The sequence below is a fragment of the Caloenas nicobarica genome, chromosome 18 (genome assembly GCF_036013445.1).
Source record: "Caloenas nicobarica isolate bCalNic1 chromosome 18, bCalNic1.hap1, whole genome shotgun sequence".
NCBI lineage: Eukaryota > Metazoa > Chordata > Aves > Columbiformes > Columbidae > Caloenas > Caloenas nicobarica.
In genome coordinates, this window is record NC_088262.1 from 11,221,129 (window position 1) to 11,235,611 (window position 14,483).

The 14,483-nt window shown below is 43.9% G+C and overlaps 1 protein-coding gene across 1 annotated transcript in view; it reads right to left on the reverse strand.

Moving 5' to 3' along the window:
* Positions 1–14,483, reverse strand: part of DNAH9 (dynein axonemal heavy chain 9) — a 205,756-nt gene that overhangs the window by 54,172 nt on the left and 137,101 nt on the right. Inside the window, exons 56-59 of the mRNA XM_065647527.1 lie at positions 12,856–13,020; positions 10,864–11,004; positions 6,423–6,593; positions 4,466–4,588 (exon numbers count right to left, since the gene is read on the reverse strand). Coding sequence (XP_065503599.1) covers positions 4,466–4,588; positions 6,423–6,593; positions 10,864–11,004; positions 12,856–13,020 — 600 coding nt within the window. The remainder of the gene's footprint in view (positions 1–4,465; positions 4,589–6,422; positions 6,594–10,863; positions 11,005–12,855; positions 13,021–14,483) is intronic.

The window sequence follows — 14,483 nt, forward strand, 5'->3', positions numbered from 1 at the left end:
ACATTTGACTTTGGCAAACTCATTTTTTCTCAGAAAATTCTGGGACACAGCCCAAGGGGTAGGGCAGTCCAGGATCTGTCCACAATAAACAATATATGAGATCTCTGTGGTTTGGGAGGTGAGGCGAGTTTTGCTGTACGGATTCACATTGTGCCACGTCACCCACTGCCAGGGCCAGAAGCAGCTGCTGACCCATTTTACTTGTTAATCTGCACATAGTCTGGAAGACCCAACAACCATAAAACCCAGTTCAGTTCAGACAATACTCAGCTCCCATCCGGGTGTCAACACCTGCATCTTATGACACTGGAGACCTTCTAGTGAAGGAAAGAAGAAAAAAATGGGGGAAAAACCCTACAGAGGACAACCTCTACACTGATTGTATGTTAAGTTCAATCTTGCAACAAAAATATCAAGATGGTCATTTGTACACGGCTGTGGCCTGACATCCTGTGCAGTTCAAGCAGCAGCATCATTGTACCTTTGTGGTCTAAGGTGTATCCAGACATTTATTTGCAAGGTAACCAACAGCCAAGTCATGAGATACGGACCTTGTGTGCACACAAAAAACTTCTTCAGAAGTACCAACCAAAATAAAAACTTTCAAGCTAAGTACTGGGAACAGAGAGGGCGAGGAAAGTATAACTTACTGTAATAAAGGAAACTGAAAGAAGACAGAAAATCTCATTAAGAGTAAAAGAATACTTTTGATTTCTCAAGAGCTCACTATTAAGCGCCTGCAAAAGACAGGCCTTAGAATGGAAACAACCGTCTCTGTTGAATACCTGAGCCAGGGACTCAGCAAAGGCACTGCTTTCATTAAATGATAACATTTTCTCCCCTTCCTGCTCTTAACTAAGCCTCCCATGACCCAGAGGCGGAATTTGCACTGAGGGTAATGACTGTGTCCTTTGCTAGCGTCTCCCCGGCTCCAGAGCTGAGCAATTTGCATCCACAGGTACTAATTCTTCTCCCATACCGGCTGACTGATGAACAGAATCGAGTTAAGCTCAGAGCAGTTCTTCTCAACCTGTACTGAGTTTGAATTCATTCCTGTTTCAGCACTAAAAAGCCTGAAACTCAACTTTTTTTTTTTTCTTCCAAGTTTATCAGCAGATCTAATAAAAGATGTTACCTTTCCCTACAAACCGTGCCCTTCTAGACAGGTACATGGGTTTCTTCATTCTGGGGTAAATATTGAGCTACCCTGGCACACACATTACAGCAAAAAGCTCTGTGAAACACTTTACTAAACTACAGGATGTTTCAAAAAGATGGACCCAGTTTGAAATCTCTGTATTTCTGCAGCCATGAACCGCCCATGAATCAAACTCTTACTCACTTGAAAGGGCGAGACATCGAGTTTCAAATGATTACTGCTAACGTGATAACTCATTAATCCGTTTGTAAATTTTTGTGTAATTGTAACACCTTGCCATGGTGAAATATACTGCTTTGAAATTGGGTCCATCTTTTCGAAACACCCTGTATTTTACTGAAAGAAGATGGAAAACTAGATCATAAACGTGTCAGATGCTCCAGCATCATGAGCTGCACAACTCAGACTATTAGCCTATATATATTATTAATCAAAGAAGAACAATAAATAATAATCCAAGTCACACAAGGCTATTTGCCTGCCCAGAGTCCTCAATATTTAATGAGGTTTCCTTTGAAGTTAATGTGCCCAAAATGGGAGGCATAGAATGGGCCATAAATATCAGTATTGATTTCTTTTGGCATTACCGTCTTGGCCTGAAACCTCTGGCAAAAGGAGCATTTTGTGAAGGAGCATTTTCAACGTTTCCATGAAAAATTAGCAGAATGCTAAATTCCACTCGGTATTCGAAATATGAATCTGAAATGTACTTTGCTCAAGCTTTGTTGAAGAAACAATTTATTATAGCACTTAATCTTCCTGTTGAAAGAAAAGGAGATTTCAGCCTACTAGTAAGCTGTATAGAAGCCATGACTAATTAACCTAATTATAGCAGTCTGTGACAAAATGTGATTGTACTAAAACCATGTCTAGAGTAACTAGAGTTGCCAAAAACTCAAAGGCTAATAAACCAACACGTATTAATAGAAGATAAACAATAATAAAGTTGACACCATCCATATTATTTATGGTAAAATCAATACTACAATCATCACAAAAGACAATCTGAAGAGTATTCAGTATCCGATAATATGGAATGCACTATCTGAAAATCCTCAAATACATCGAAGTGGGGCAGATGATTGACCATTGACTGAAACTCTTTGAGATGTGCAGTTCATGGGGACAGTGAACACATGCTGAGGCTGAAGACACCTGACACACATCTACATCCCGAGCCTCACAGCTCCGCAAACGGTGTGCAGAGCAGCATCTTCTTGGCATCACGTAGTTTCCATCTGTGGCGGATGCACTCGGCCCCCGCCAGCCAAACCAGCAGCAGTTTGCTTCAGGTTCAGAGGAGGGAAAGGCCAGAGCTGCAGCCAGGCCAAGAACTCCTGGTAGAAAACCCACAAGGAAGCAGAACGGGAACTGAACACCAATGAGTTGTGGGCGCGGGGAGCCTTGTGCAAACTTTTCCTACTGTATGCAATTGACTACGAGTCAACCACTTTATAAATATGACAGCCTGGGTGAGCTCACTTTGAGCTCTCCCTGCTAAATGAGTGGGCTGTATGGCAATGGTTTTATTACTCACAGGTCAGTGGACGAGCCCAATTTAAATTTAATAATTTAGCTTAAGTAAATGCACACTAAATATAATGAATCATTTAGAGGTATAAGTTGTATGATTTTTAATATAGTCTTTGCTTCATGTTACTTGGTAAGCTGGATTTGCTAAAATCTTAAGCTGTAAAGTTGGGTTCATATCTACCAAAAGCAACTACAAACTACACTGAACACTTGCAAGATAAGATCCCATTTGCACTTTGCTGGGAAGAATGGAAATGACTGGGGAACAATAACGACTCCAAGGCTAACGCGGAGACATCACAGACATCTGTAGGACAGGGCCCGTTCTGCACTTTGCGGAAAAGAAAGGATTTGTTCACACAAAACAGCACCTACAAGACTATGGACCATAAACAATGTCTAGAGCTAAGAAAACAAAGGCACATGTCGGATCGGTGAAAAAGATCCAATTAGAAGCAAGAAGACCCCAAAGTGAAATATTGCTATTGGACTGAATCACGGTATGAATGGTTTATAAATATATAAAAGTCTATGGTTTTCTATGCTCGGGTGGACCTCTGTGCAGGTACCCAGCTTGAGCCAGCCCTCCTGCTATTCTACTCCATTAATTTTTTTTTTTCCTGAGAATTTTGTTTCCTGAAAATCTGCTCTGCATACGGTTATCAGGCCTTGCCTGAAAGTTTGCCTCGGGAGTTCTAAAATACAGACTCCGGAGCAAACGGCTATCAGGGAGGGAATGCCTGAAAGTTTGCTTTTGCAAATGGGTACAGGCCTCCTCCGAAAGTTTGCCTTTGGAGCTTTAAGATACAGACTCTGGTTATCAGGGAGGGAAGACGTCTGAAAATTTGCACCGTGACAGGTACAGGCTCCCGGACGGAAGGTCAGCAGCATTTGGCTTGGCATATTCCCCCATGCAGTAAATAATAGAGTGAACCTGCCACTGAACTCTTTTAAGTCACACTTCCCTGAGAAATCTAAACATTGTTCTGCTGTAAGCAGAACCCTAAATTACTCCCTTGTGACACCATCTCAACCAAAAACCTCGACAGACTCAGTGGGAGAGGAGAAGCTGAGTGAAAAGGGCTTGTCTCACAGAGAATCAGCTATTGCAAAGCAACGTCTGGTGACGGTCCCCTCAGTTCCTGCCTAACTCAGGATAAGTCTCCGAGCCCCTCCAGCAAACCAATCACAGCCTGCTGAATCAGGGCCAAAAGCAGCACAATTCGCACTTGTTCACAAATAGGAGAAAAGATGAGACAACTCACGTCTCTTTGGGATGCTCTTCCTCATCTCTCACTCCAAACACATGGCAGCTGTTGAAACTTCTCATTGCCATGATAATATTTTGTTGCAGAAGGTCTGTCAGCTGTCAGTACTCTGTCCCCAGCACATCTCTGCAGATGGTCGTATCTACCTTAAATTCCCACCTCCTCCCAAATACAGTGAAGATCCCCATGTCCTTTACAATCTATAACCACAAAAACCAGGGAATGTTCTCATTCCTCTCTTACAGAGAGAGAAGCCTAAATCTCAGAGGGAAAAATCACCTCTTCAAGGACACACAGATCATCAGGGGTACAGTCATGAAGAGCCCACAAAGTCAGTCTTGTACCTACAGAACTCTCCATTTCCATGGCATTTTTGTGCCACTTCTCAATGTATGGTCAGAACTTTGTTCACCAGAAACTATAAGGACCAATCTGAAGGCTGCTGAAGGACTTTTTAGAGGAGATAAGGGATGCTGATTTCCCACAGTTCAAGTGAAACAGGTACCTTGATTCCTCCCCAGGAGTGATTAGACAGGAACTCCACCGGGCTTGTGACTCTGGTCTGCGCTGGGTATCTTAGTAGGAAATCCAGTTCTACCGTGTTGATCTCTTTACTCATCAGAAGTATCTGTAAGTCCAAACCAACAAGATAACCTTGAGAAGCCAGGATACAGAGCAGTAATACACTGGAGAGATGAATTCTTCAACTCATGTGGCTGCCAAATGTGTGGCTAAAAATTACACAGTGCTCCGTGTTGGAGGGTTGTGATGAAACACACCATGTGGGTGCTTTGGGTCTCCCCAAAAGAGGACCAGGAATGAGGATGGAGATCGACAATATAAGAGGATCAAAGTTTGGGAAAACTATGTAGCAAGGGCTGTCATCCATGTTCATAGACAGCACACTGGGGAGAAGCCCCTGCCAGCAGAGACACAGGTTGAAGGATGCACTGCAGGTCCCTGCGCTTGATACCTGTAGCTTGAGGACAGATGACTTCTTGAAAGGAACCAGAGCATGTGCACCCCTAACAAACGCAAGATATGTCTTGTCCATCTCTCACTGTTGTGCTCAATTTTGAAAGTAAGCAGAGACATACTGAGAGTCATTTGAAAACAAATGAATGAACAAACAAACAAAAATACAAACCAAACCTTATGGTACATGCACCAAGACAATAAGCAGGTCCCTGAGGTCTCAAACACTAGGGAGCACCTCGGTCATTCAGCTCCTACCAATGTTTTTACCACCAATGGTGGCTTTCGGGAACATTAATACATGGAGTTAAGACTGCCAGAGCTATGTTGGAGGTAACTCCGGAAAGCTGTACATGCTCCTGAGCCCAGCTGGAGCCACTGCTCCAAGTGCTCTGCCAGACAGCTGAACCATCAGAGACAAACTCCAAAACCCTGAACACCAATTCCGGGTGGAAAAAAAGCAGTTCTGGAGCAGTGAGTTCGCCTTTACTTGTCACAGATCTTAAACTGCATCTCATTATTGCCCACTGGGCAGTGGCATCTGAAGTGTGCCGGGCATCTCTCCCACCGATGATGGTCGTGAGCTGCTCAGCTCAAGAGCCAACTGGTTTTTATATGGGAGGATCCTGGGCTTCATCACTCAGCTGCCTCCACACACTGAAATGCTGGTTTTCCTAACAACTTAAAGTGACTAATTAACTATTTTTAATGCTTAGTGTAGTTAAAAGCACAATATGTGCTATTTAAAGACTTTATTTAGAGATATAGAATAGAAACTGTAGGTATCTTTTTGGTCAGAATTAAGGCTGACATTGCAAATACAAGCTCATTTTTTACAGACAGACAATCTATTAAATAAGTATATCACTAGAGTCCATTGTTTTTACATATATAAGTGTGTATATATATATATATATATATACACTTACCTTCCTTTTTACACGCAGCACTTTGTTATGTAGAGTTGAAAAAATCATGGCAATCACTGATCAAGGTTAACTAGACCTGCACAGTGTTCCAGCAGTTCCGACTTTGTTCATACCTGTGTTCCACGTGTCAGGGCATTTACACAGTCATTCACCACACAAACTTAATCGCAACCTCACCACACCACGCCAAGCACTATTTATTGATCGAATTTGATTTCACTAAAGATGATACTAACACACCAGACAAAGACAGCAGCTATGTAGCACATATTTATTTTGGATAAAACCAGTAAGTCTTTAAGACCAGCTTGCCTTGTCCTTTCTTTCTGGTCCTGCAAGCAGGTATTACTCTCTCAGAGTCAGTGTAATGCCAATCAAACACAGCATCTCTGGCTGTTATCAGCAAGAGAGGCAGAAATGAAAATCAGTTCCTCAGCCTTTGAATTTGCTGCTCTGATGCTGAAGGCCACAGCTGTGACAGTTTGAGCTTTCCCTGTATGCCAGTATCTTCACACGTAAAATCATTGCATACGAATTGTGTGAACCAGAGGTGTTTACCTGGAAGGTAACTTGAGCTGTGTAGGTTAGTTTATCACACTCGAACAGCCCCCGGGTTGTGTACTGGAACACAGAGAAGGTGATGCTGTCGATGAGGTTCAGCACGCGCCGGGGGAGGCTCTCGTCGGGAGGTGCCCTCTCAATGGCTTTCTGAAACACGACGCTGAACGCCTGGGTGGGGAGACAGAGAAAGATGCTGGTGGTCTTTGCATGCTCCTGGGTATCACCTGAACTGTTGTAATAAGTGAAGCCAACTCAGATGCTTTATCTCTGGAGCCACAAACAAAGTGATCCCACCTGCCCAGCAGTGTGGCCCACCAGCTCCAGGAGGCTGGGAAACACGTCTAGAGACCCAACCCTGTATCTGCCTTCAGCTGCTTTTCCAGGAACATAGAGCCAGGCAATGATCACATTCTCTGTGACATCTGGAGTGACTCATCTGCAGTTCTGCATCCAGTTCTGGGCTCCCTGGTTTAAGAAGGACAAGGGATTACTGGAGAGAGTCCAGCAGAGAGAAACAAAGATGCTGATGGGTCTGGAGCATCTTTCTTGTGAGGAAAGGCTGAGAGAGCTGGGGCTGTTGAGCTGGAGAAGAGGAGCTGAGAGGGATCTGATCAATGTGATCAATATCTCAGGGTGGGTGTCAGAGGATGGACCAGACTCTGTTCAGTGGTGCCCAACGCCAGGGTGAGGGGCAACGGGCACAGACTGAAACACAGGAGGGTCCAGCTGAACATGAGGAGAAACTTCTTTGCTGGGAGGTGCCAGAGCCTGGACCAGGCTGCCCAGAGCGGGTGTGGAGTCTCCTTCTCTGGAGACATTCAAACCCGCCTGGACCGACCTGTGTGATCTGCTCTGGTGACCCTGCGTGAGCAGGGGGGCTGGGCTGGGGGATCTCCAGAGGGCCCTTCAGCCCCAGCCAGGCGGGGATTCTGTGACTGTGTGACTGAGCTCTCTGCAGCTTGAGAAAGCAGTGATGAGACAGGCTGACAGAATTAAGACACAATGGATATAGGAAACATTTCTCTGACCAAGTGTGTTCTCATATGGCTTTCTCCACAAATGTTGGGCCAAAATACAGTGGTGTTCCCAGAGGAAAGCACACCTCCCATTTCACAAGTGTTTCAAGCTAGAAAAAAACAATTTCCCTAAATAAAAAAAAAAAAAAAAAAGCCCGATGAGTATTTTACTGTCTGGATTCAGCAAAGGACAAGATGAGAAGGGCAGGTAGGATTTCACCTTGTGAAAGTGGGATTAACCAGACAGAAAAAGCCGCTCGGGATGGGTGCATGCATCAAGTGATGCTCTTATATAAGATATTAAGGATCCTTGTAATAACATTTTTGATCTAAATAAGAAAGGACAAAAGAACTTCCAAAGCTGTCTGAAGAAAACCCATTAGCAAATTATCAAATGCAACTGGAAAAAGAAAAAAACCCCTAAATTAGCAATGCAAAGGCTCCATAGTCTGGGACCCAGCTAACAGGAAATAACCAGGCCAATACAAATTAATAGCACCAGCTGGGCAAGGCATGACTGTGTTGGCAGCATTATTTTTAGGGTCTACAAAGGAAAAATGATGCCTCAACAAATTAAAGTAACATTGCTACCTACTGCATTATTAAGTAATTGCAGAATGGATTTTCCTGCTCACATTTCTTTAAATTGTGTTAAAACATGCTGCAGTTGCATATAAATCTTGTGTGCTCTAATTTATAATGGGCTTCTAGCTGTGCGGTAAGTAGTTTAAAATCATGTCTGTGCATCTTTACACAATGTTTTATGATCTGTCATCAAAATTTATTAGATAAAAACATTTCATCCACTAATTTTCTATGTATTTATACATATCGCTAATGTTAACTGGAAAACATAAACCAAACAAAATACAGAAGATGTAGATTAAAGGTGAAACCTCAGAACTCCTCTATCTATTATGTATGTGTAAGGAATAAACCTTTCAAGGGGGACTCTTGCCCAAAAGATATTCTGCACATTTTCCTGCTAAAATTATTTCAGTATATGAGTCGTAGATATCAACAAGTAAAGCTTCTTTGTGCATGAGGCTCCAAATATTGTATTCTTTTCTCAATTACTTTTCCAGGTCACTTGTCAAGGTAAGAAATCATTTGGAAGAAGTTCTACACTAGGATATAACATCTCATTTAACCCTCCATCCACCAAAATGCCTTTCTTGTATGATTAAAAAAAAAAAAAGTCTTCAATTTATCAAAACATTAAAGCTGGAACTCATCAATAAATACTCCGAAAGGTCCTTGGGTCTGTACTGGCCGGACTTATTGAGACTGCTCTGGCAAGGCCAGGGATTGTCTGCACTTCCATTTTTACTGCAGTGGGTCCTTAGAAGCTGCTCAGGGATAAAGACTTCACTGGTGTCTTGGGCAGCACACGCGGAGCACGGAAAGAAGGAACCCTGGCCTGAGCAGCTCCAAAGATAGAGGGGATGGCTTGAAAGAAACTCCACTTCCTCCTGGTCAAGGAGCAGAAAACAACTGATTAAGTGATGCCCAAACATGAAGCAAAGACAGGAGCTATGAATTCACTCCTGCTCATGTATTTCGTTCCAAAGATGTAGCTCCTCCATTGTGGTGAGTGGAGTCTCAGCCTGTTCACACCTGCTATAAAGAGAGGCACTGGTGTCTCAAAGATAGTCAAGAAACTTGGAAAATACGGTCAAACTCTCATTCCCACAAAAGCTACTGGCTTCCCACTGGGCTCTGCTGCCACATGGCGAGTGGGATGGTTCAGCCCCATCACTATGAGCAGTAATAATTACATCGAAATCAACCTGTCATGTTGGAAATGTTCTCCAGATGTTCTGGTGAGAACAGCTCTGGGTCCAACTGCTCTCCTAAGGAGGGACATCATTCCTAGTTCTCCATGTAACATGTCCATGTATTTCAGAGCTACATTTGCTATGCAGGGAAGGGTAGTCTATGCAGACAAGACAGAAAAGTAGCGAGGCCTTTGGAGCATAGACCCTTTGGTTATGTCTCTTTTATTTTAGGAGCACAGGGCAAGAAGTGGTCTCTCTCCCAGCATGATCCCCGCTGGGGTGACAACACGAGCATGCCTGTAGCTGAGTTGTCCAGCAGCCATACTCCAAGGCAGTAACACACCCATAAATCCCACCTGGACTTCTAGTCTAAGGACATTACAAGCAGCAGGCTTGCTTCTCTGTCTGATGGCCACACAACATTGTGAGAAGAGCAGAAACCAGCGCTCCAGAGGACTCCTCCAAACCAAAAGGTGGTGAACGTTCAAGTCATGCACATACTACCTATTCCTTCACACCAGCCATACACAGACACTAACCCAAAGTTAGATTTCACACCACGCCCCTGACTACCTGAAAGGCTTTTGTAACGGTCACGTAGGAAACATCCAAGCTTCCGAAACCCCAGCTGCTGGGGACACCTCTTGTGTTGTAGAAATGGCAGTAGGAATGACTTGCCTTTTGTACAGAAGGTGGCAATAAATCCCTGGTGATGTGGTCTCAGTGAGACAGGGCTGTGTTTAGAGAGTGACACGATGTTTTAATATGGTGTTCTTTAGGAAGCTGGGACTGTTTCAACACCAAGGCCTTGGATAATTTTTAAGGGCTGAAGCAATCCCTGTTAACTTAAGAAATATCTGCACAGGCATTATGACCCTGATGACATCACAGATACAAAACTAATGTAAATATAAAAAGATTAACTGCTGGAGCAAGTGACACCAAATACTGTGCAAAATCTCTGTGCATAAATATATAAACTACATAGAGAAAAATACTTTGTTGGCTTTTTCCCCAGACGATATCTTTTAGAACCATTGCTCATCTTGTTCTGCCAGGCCAAGGCTCTGAATATGGAAGAAAGGACAAATGGCTTGTAAGGTTCTGCTTTGCAACGAAACTTCCTGGATTTTTAGAAATAACGGATGTTAATGCATCGCTCAGTCAGACGGTGTCTTTTCACAAGGCTTCAGCTGCTTAGAAAGAAACCAAGCAAATAAAAAAAGCTAATTAAGGCTCATCTAACCTGATCCCAATCTAACCACCTGTGGTGGGCTGACTGGGGAATTCGGAGCTGAGTGGGGACCCCGGGCCACGCTCAGTGCTCGGCACGGACGGACCTTTTCTCTCAGCATTCAGACCACCCCTCACTTGAGGCGGTGATGAACATGCTCTGCTCAGTGTTTGCAGCGAGTTCCCAGTGAGTGCTAAACACTATTGCAACACAAGAGTAATGTATGTAGAGCTATAAAGAAATAAACTACAGGAAACTTTTCCCTAAAACCAAAGCAGCAGAATGGGTTAGGTTAGATCACGTTTTTTGTCTGGGAGCTCAAATATCCCCAGGAGGCCCAAGATGACAACTTTGAACCTCAGTAAGACAAAGCAGCAGCGGTATTGCCCCCCGCAGCCATGGGGAGGTACCTTCAGAGAGAACTGGTACATGGGGTGGATGGCGTGGAGGTCGCTCATGATGAAGTACAGCAGAGAGGCCCGTGCAGCAGCCGGTCTGTAGTGCTCTCTGGCCTCATTAATCTTGGTTTCTGTCACCTTAGACTCCTGGACCTGGGTGGAAAACACAGAGCAAAACCACTGTCAAATATCTGTGTAAAATTTAATGTGCAACCCAGGGAAGGCTTGACATCTGCCACAAAGACCTCAGGCCAAGCAGTGGGTAACCACCTGCCAAACCATGGTGCAGCCTGAGCAGCCCGCTCCCAGCATCACCCTTGCTCTGCTGTATTCTCCATTTAACTGAATTTTCCACTCTGCTGCCCAATCCTCTGTTTTCCTGAGACCCTTCCAGGCTTCTCACTAGGGTCCCTGCCCTTCTCTAACTGGGATTGTTTTTTCTCATCAATGAGTTTCTCCTGCTAACTGCCCCCTCCTGTGCAGATCATTAATAGCACAGAGCTGAACAGACTTAGGGCTGCTCTTGAGGCAGCCTCCTCCAAGGCTGAGAACTGCTAATTTATAACAGTTATTTACTGCCTTTCCTCACTAGCACTTAATCCACTCCTACCTTGCTGGCCAGGTGTCTGCATAGCTCTGTGATGGACATGCTGAAAATCCATTTGGCAGATACACCACACCATTGTCATCTCAGTCCTGTTCATTCTTTCATTCCACTTCAGCAGCATAAAGTGACATCCTCAAGCCTCTCAGGGATTATTTTAGGCTCTGGCTATGTGCAGTTATAAGTGTCTTGCAGCACAGCTACGTGTCGCTGAGCCAGTGCTGATCCCCACAGAGGTGGAGAAGACATAAACAGAGCAGAAAGGACTTCCATAAGAATGGAAATGTTGACTGAACATTTTTCTTTGGGTAGACAGACCAAGAAAGATCAAGGGTTGATTCGAGAAGCAGACTTCTAATGGGGCCCTGAGGCAGCTTTCTATGCGGGTACCAAACACAGAAAAAACTGGTGCACGCTCCAAAATTCATCCCTGTTGCCACAGAGCTGGCAGTGACTAGCTTTACAATCACAACTTGTTTAGAAATTGAAGCACTTCCAGAACACCTGCTTCAAGAGGGAGATGCCAAACTTGTCATGCCAAAACATCCCTTCAGCATCCCCTTTGGGGGTTCAAGCAAACACTGCTTAGGGAGGGAAATGCATTTGATGTACTGTGAATGGCTAGCAGAAATTAATCCAGTTTTTCACATCAAGGAGCACAGTTTGCTGAGGCTACAGCGCCGGGGAGCGAGGGGCAGTTCTAGACTAGTTCTAGACCCAGCACATGGGTAGCTTGGCCAGGCAGCTTGGGCCTGTGGGCTGGAGGAGGCCATGTGCAGGTGTGAAGGTGGGAGAACCAAGGGAAGCAGTCCAGAATGGCCATGCACGTGTCCTACCACAATCCTGGCATGAAAACACCACTTCTCACGTCCCCTCGGCGACAGGGTAAAAGCATCACGCATTGAACTAATGCCATGTGGCCAGCAAGGTGAACTGGGTGGGTGGCAATGCTGACACTGCACAGCTAATGCAAATGCTGATTTGTACTCTAAGGAATGGCAGGGTATGAAATGCCCAAGTTCTTTCAGATTTATTCAACAGATTCCTTGGTCAGTACTAAAATCCAGCTTAATTGAAGAACTGTCATGTATTCAGGATTATGCTGGAACAGTTTAAAGCTGCCTCAATACAGTGTGTAAATTTTATTGTCTTTACATCAGGCACCGATGTTTTCTCTTGGTCTTAAATAGGCCATTTAACAAACAAAAGCTCCCAAGAATTAAATGGCTTGAAGCTGTCCAGAATGGAGAGCACTTCAATTTACACCACTTCCTATTCTCTACTCAGCGGAAGGGGCAGAGATGGACAGAGTAAAGTTACATTCTACCCAGAAATCCTTAGAGATAACATAACATAACATTACACATGTGCTTTTCTCTAGACTATCACTGTCTTCGTACCTTCTCTTCAATTTCTGCAGCTGTCTGTTTAGTGATCTCCAGGTTCTCCACCAACGCTGTGTCTCCCAGGAAGTTCCCAGACGCTGATGACAGCCGAGACAGCAAGTTGTCCTCTAGTGTTTTCAAGGTGATTTTGAATCCATTCTGTTGCTTTGTGAGATTTGACTGCAAATAATAAATTCAGGAAGTTTTAGCCACAAAACTTGTGGTAAGGTAGAGATTAACCACCTTCACATGGGAACAGGCTTCTAGCTGACAATTGCCATCGTCCAGTATTGCTTAATCCTGCTCTCTATGACTCCTGGGCATGGGCAGAGCTCTGGGGATCAGTCCATATCCAACAAGCCACCAACTCACAGAAATCTTGAACAGCACAGGAAGCACCAGGAGAAATAAGCTCTTTCACTAGGGATATATTACAATGCTGGAAATTAAAACAATCAAGAGGGAAAGACCTTCATCCCCCATCTCAAACATACATCTGGCACCTTTACCTTTGAAATATCTATTTATTTGGCTTAAGTCAGCCTAGCTAGTCCCTGCTGCTTCTCACCCCTCCTGGTGAACTTTATATGGAATCGAGACAAGTTCCGGGCATATGGCAGATCGAGTGTCAAAAGCCAAGTGATTTAACGCTCCAAAGACAGTGTTTTGAAAACATCCCCACAACTTTCAACCACCTACAGTGTCTGGAAGAGCCCCAGAAATGGGAAACATGACCCTATGTCTCTTCCAATCCCACAACACGTAAGGGAGCCAGCAGTATTTGCTCTGTTGTCAGAGGTTTTCAAGCGGATTAATTAACTCCTTCATTAATAAGTCATCTTTCAATATTTGGGCTGAAATTTCATAGACTTGCTGCACACACACTCATTCCACATTAATGTCAACCGAAGGATTCAGCAGAGTGTGCATTGAAGCATGCCTTTTATTGGTATTTCAGCTATAAAAGGCAGGTTTAAAGGCCTGTTCCCTAGGCATTACACACAGGAGTTTGCCCATGGTGGTAAATATTTTACAAGTCTCAAAACAGAAAACTAACATGGCTAATTTTGTGCATTCCTGTCATTCAAGCATAGTATGCCTTGAAAAATGACATTTTGCAAGCTATTATTCCAGACCATGGACTGTAAGCCCTGGAGTTATTAATGAGGACGTGTGTGATTTTTGCTTCGATAACTTGTAATCACCACACAATTTCTGCAATGCACCCTTAGAAGTGTGTTGATTCTGTATCCCCACACAGCCCGCATCTGTTGCAGCTTTATCCTGCCATTGTTTTTAGCAGTCGCAAGGTCATAATTTCTGATTTCTGCAGTGGAGCTCATTATCCGTTATTTCACAGGTAATATACAACAGCACTACTTCTGGGAAACAGGTTACTCTGAGAGCCTTCAAAATTTTGCTCCATTAAAAAAAAAAAAATCACGAAAACTACAGGCCAGTTTTGCAGGATTCACAGCCAAGCCCTTCCTATCTCAGCCACAGTAGCCACCTTCCACTCCTCATCCTTTCTGCTGGTTTTATTGTATTATTTTAACATCACAAACCAGAGGAAAAAAAAAAATCCCTGTATTTTCAGTCCACTCCTGCAGAGCACTTTCTTTCCTGAAGAACCTCAACACGGC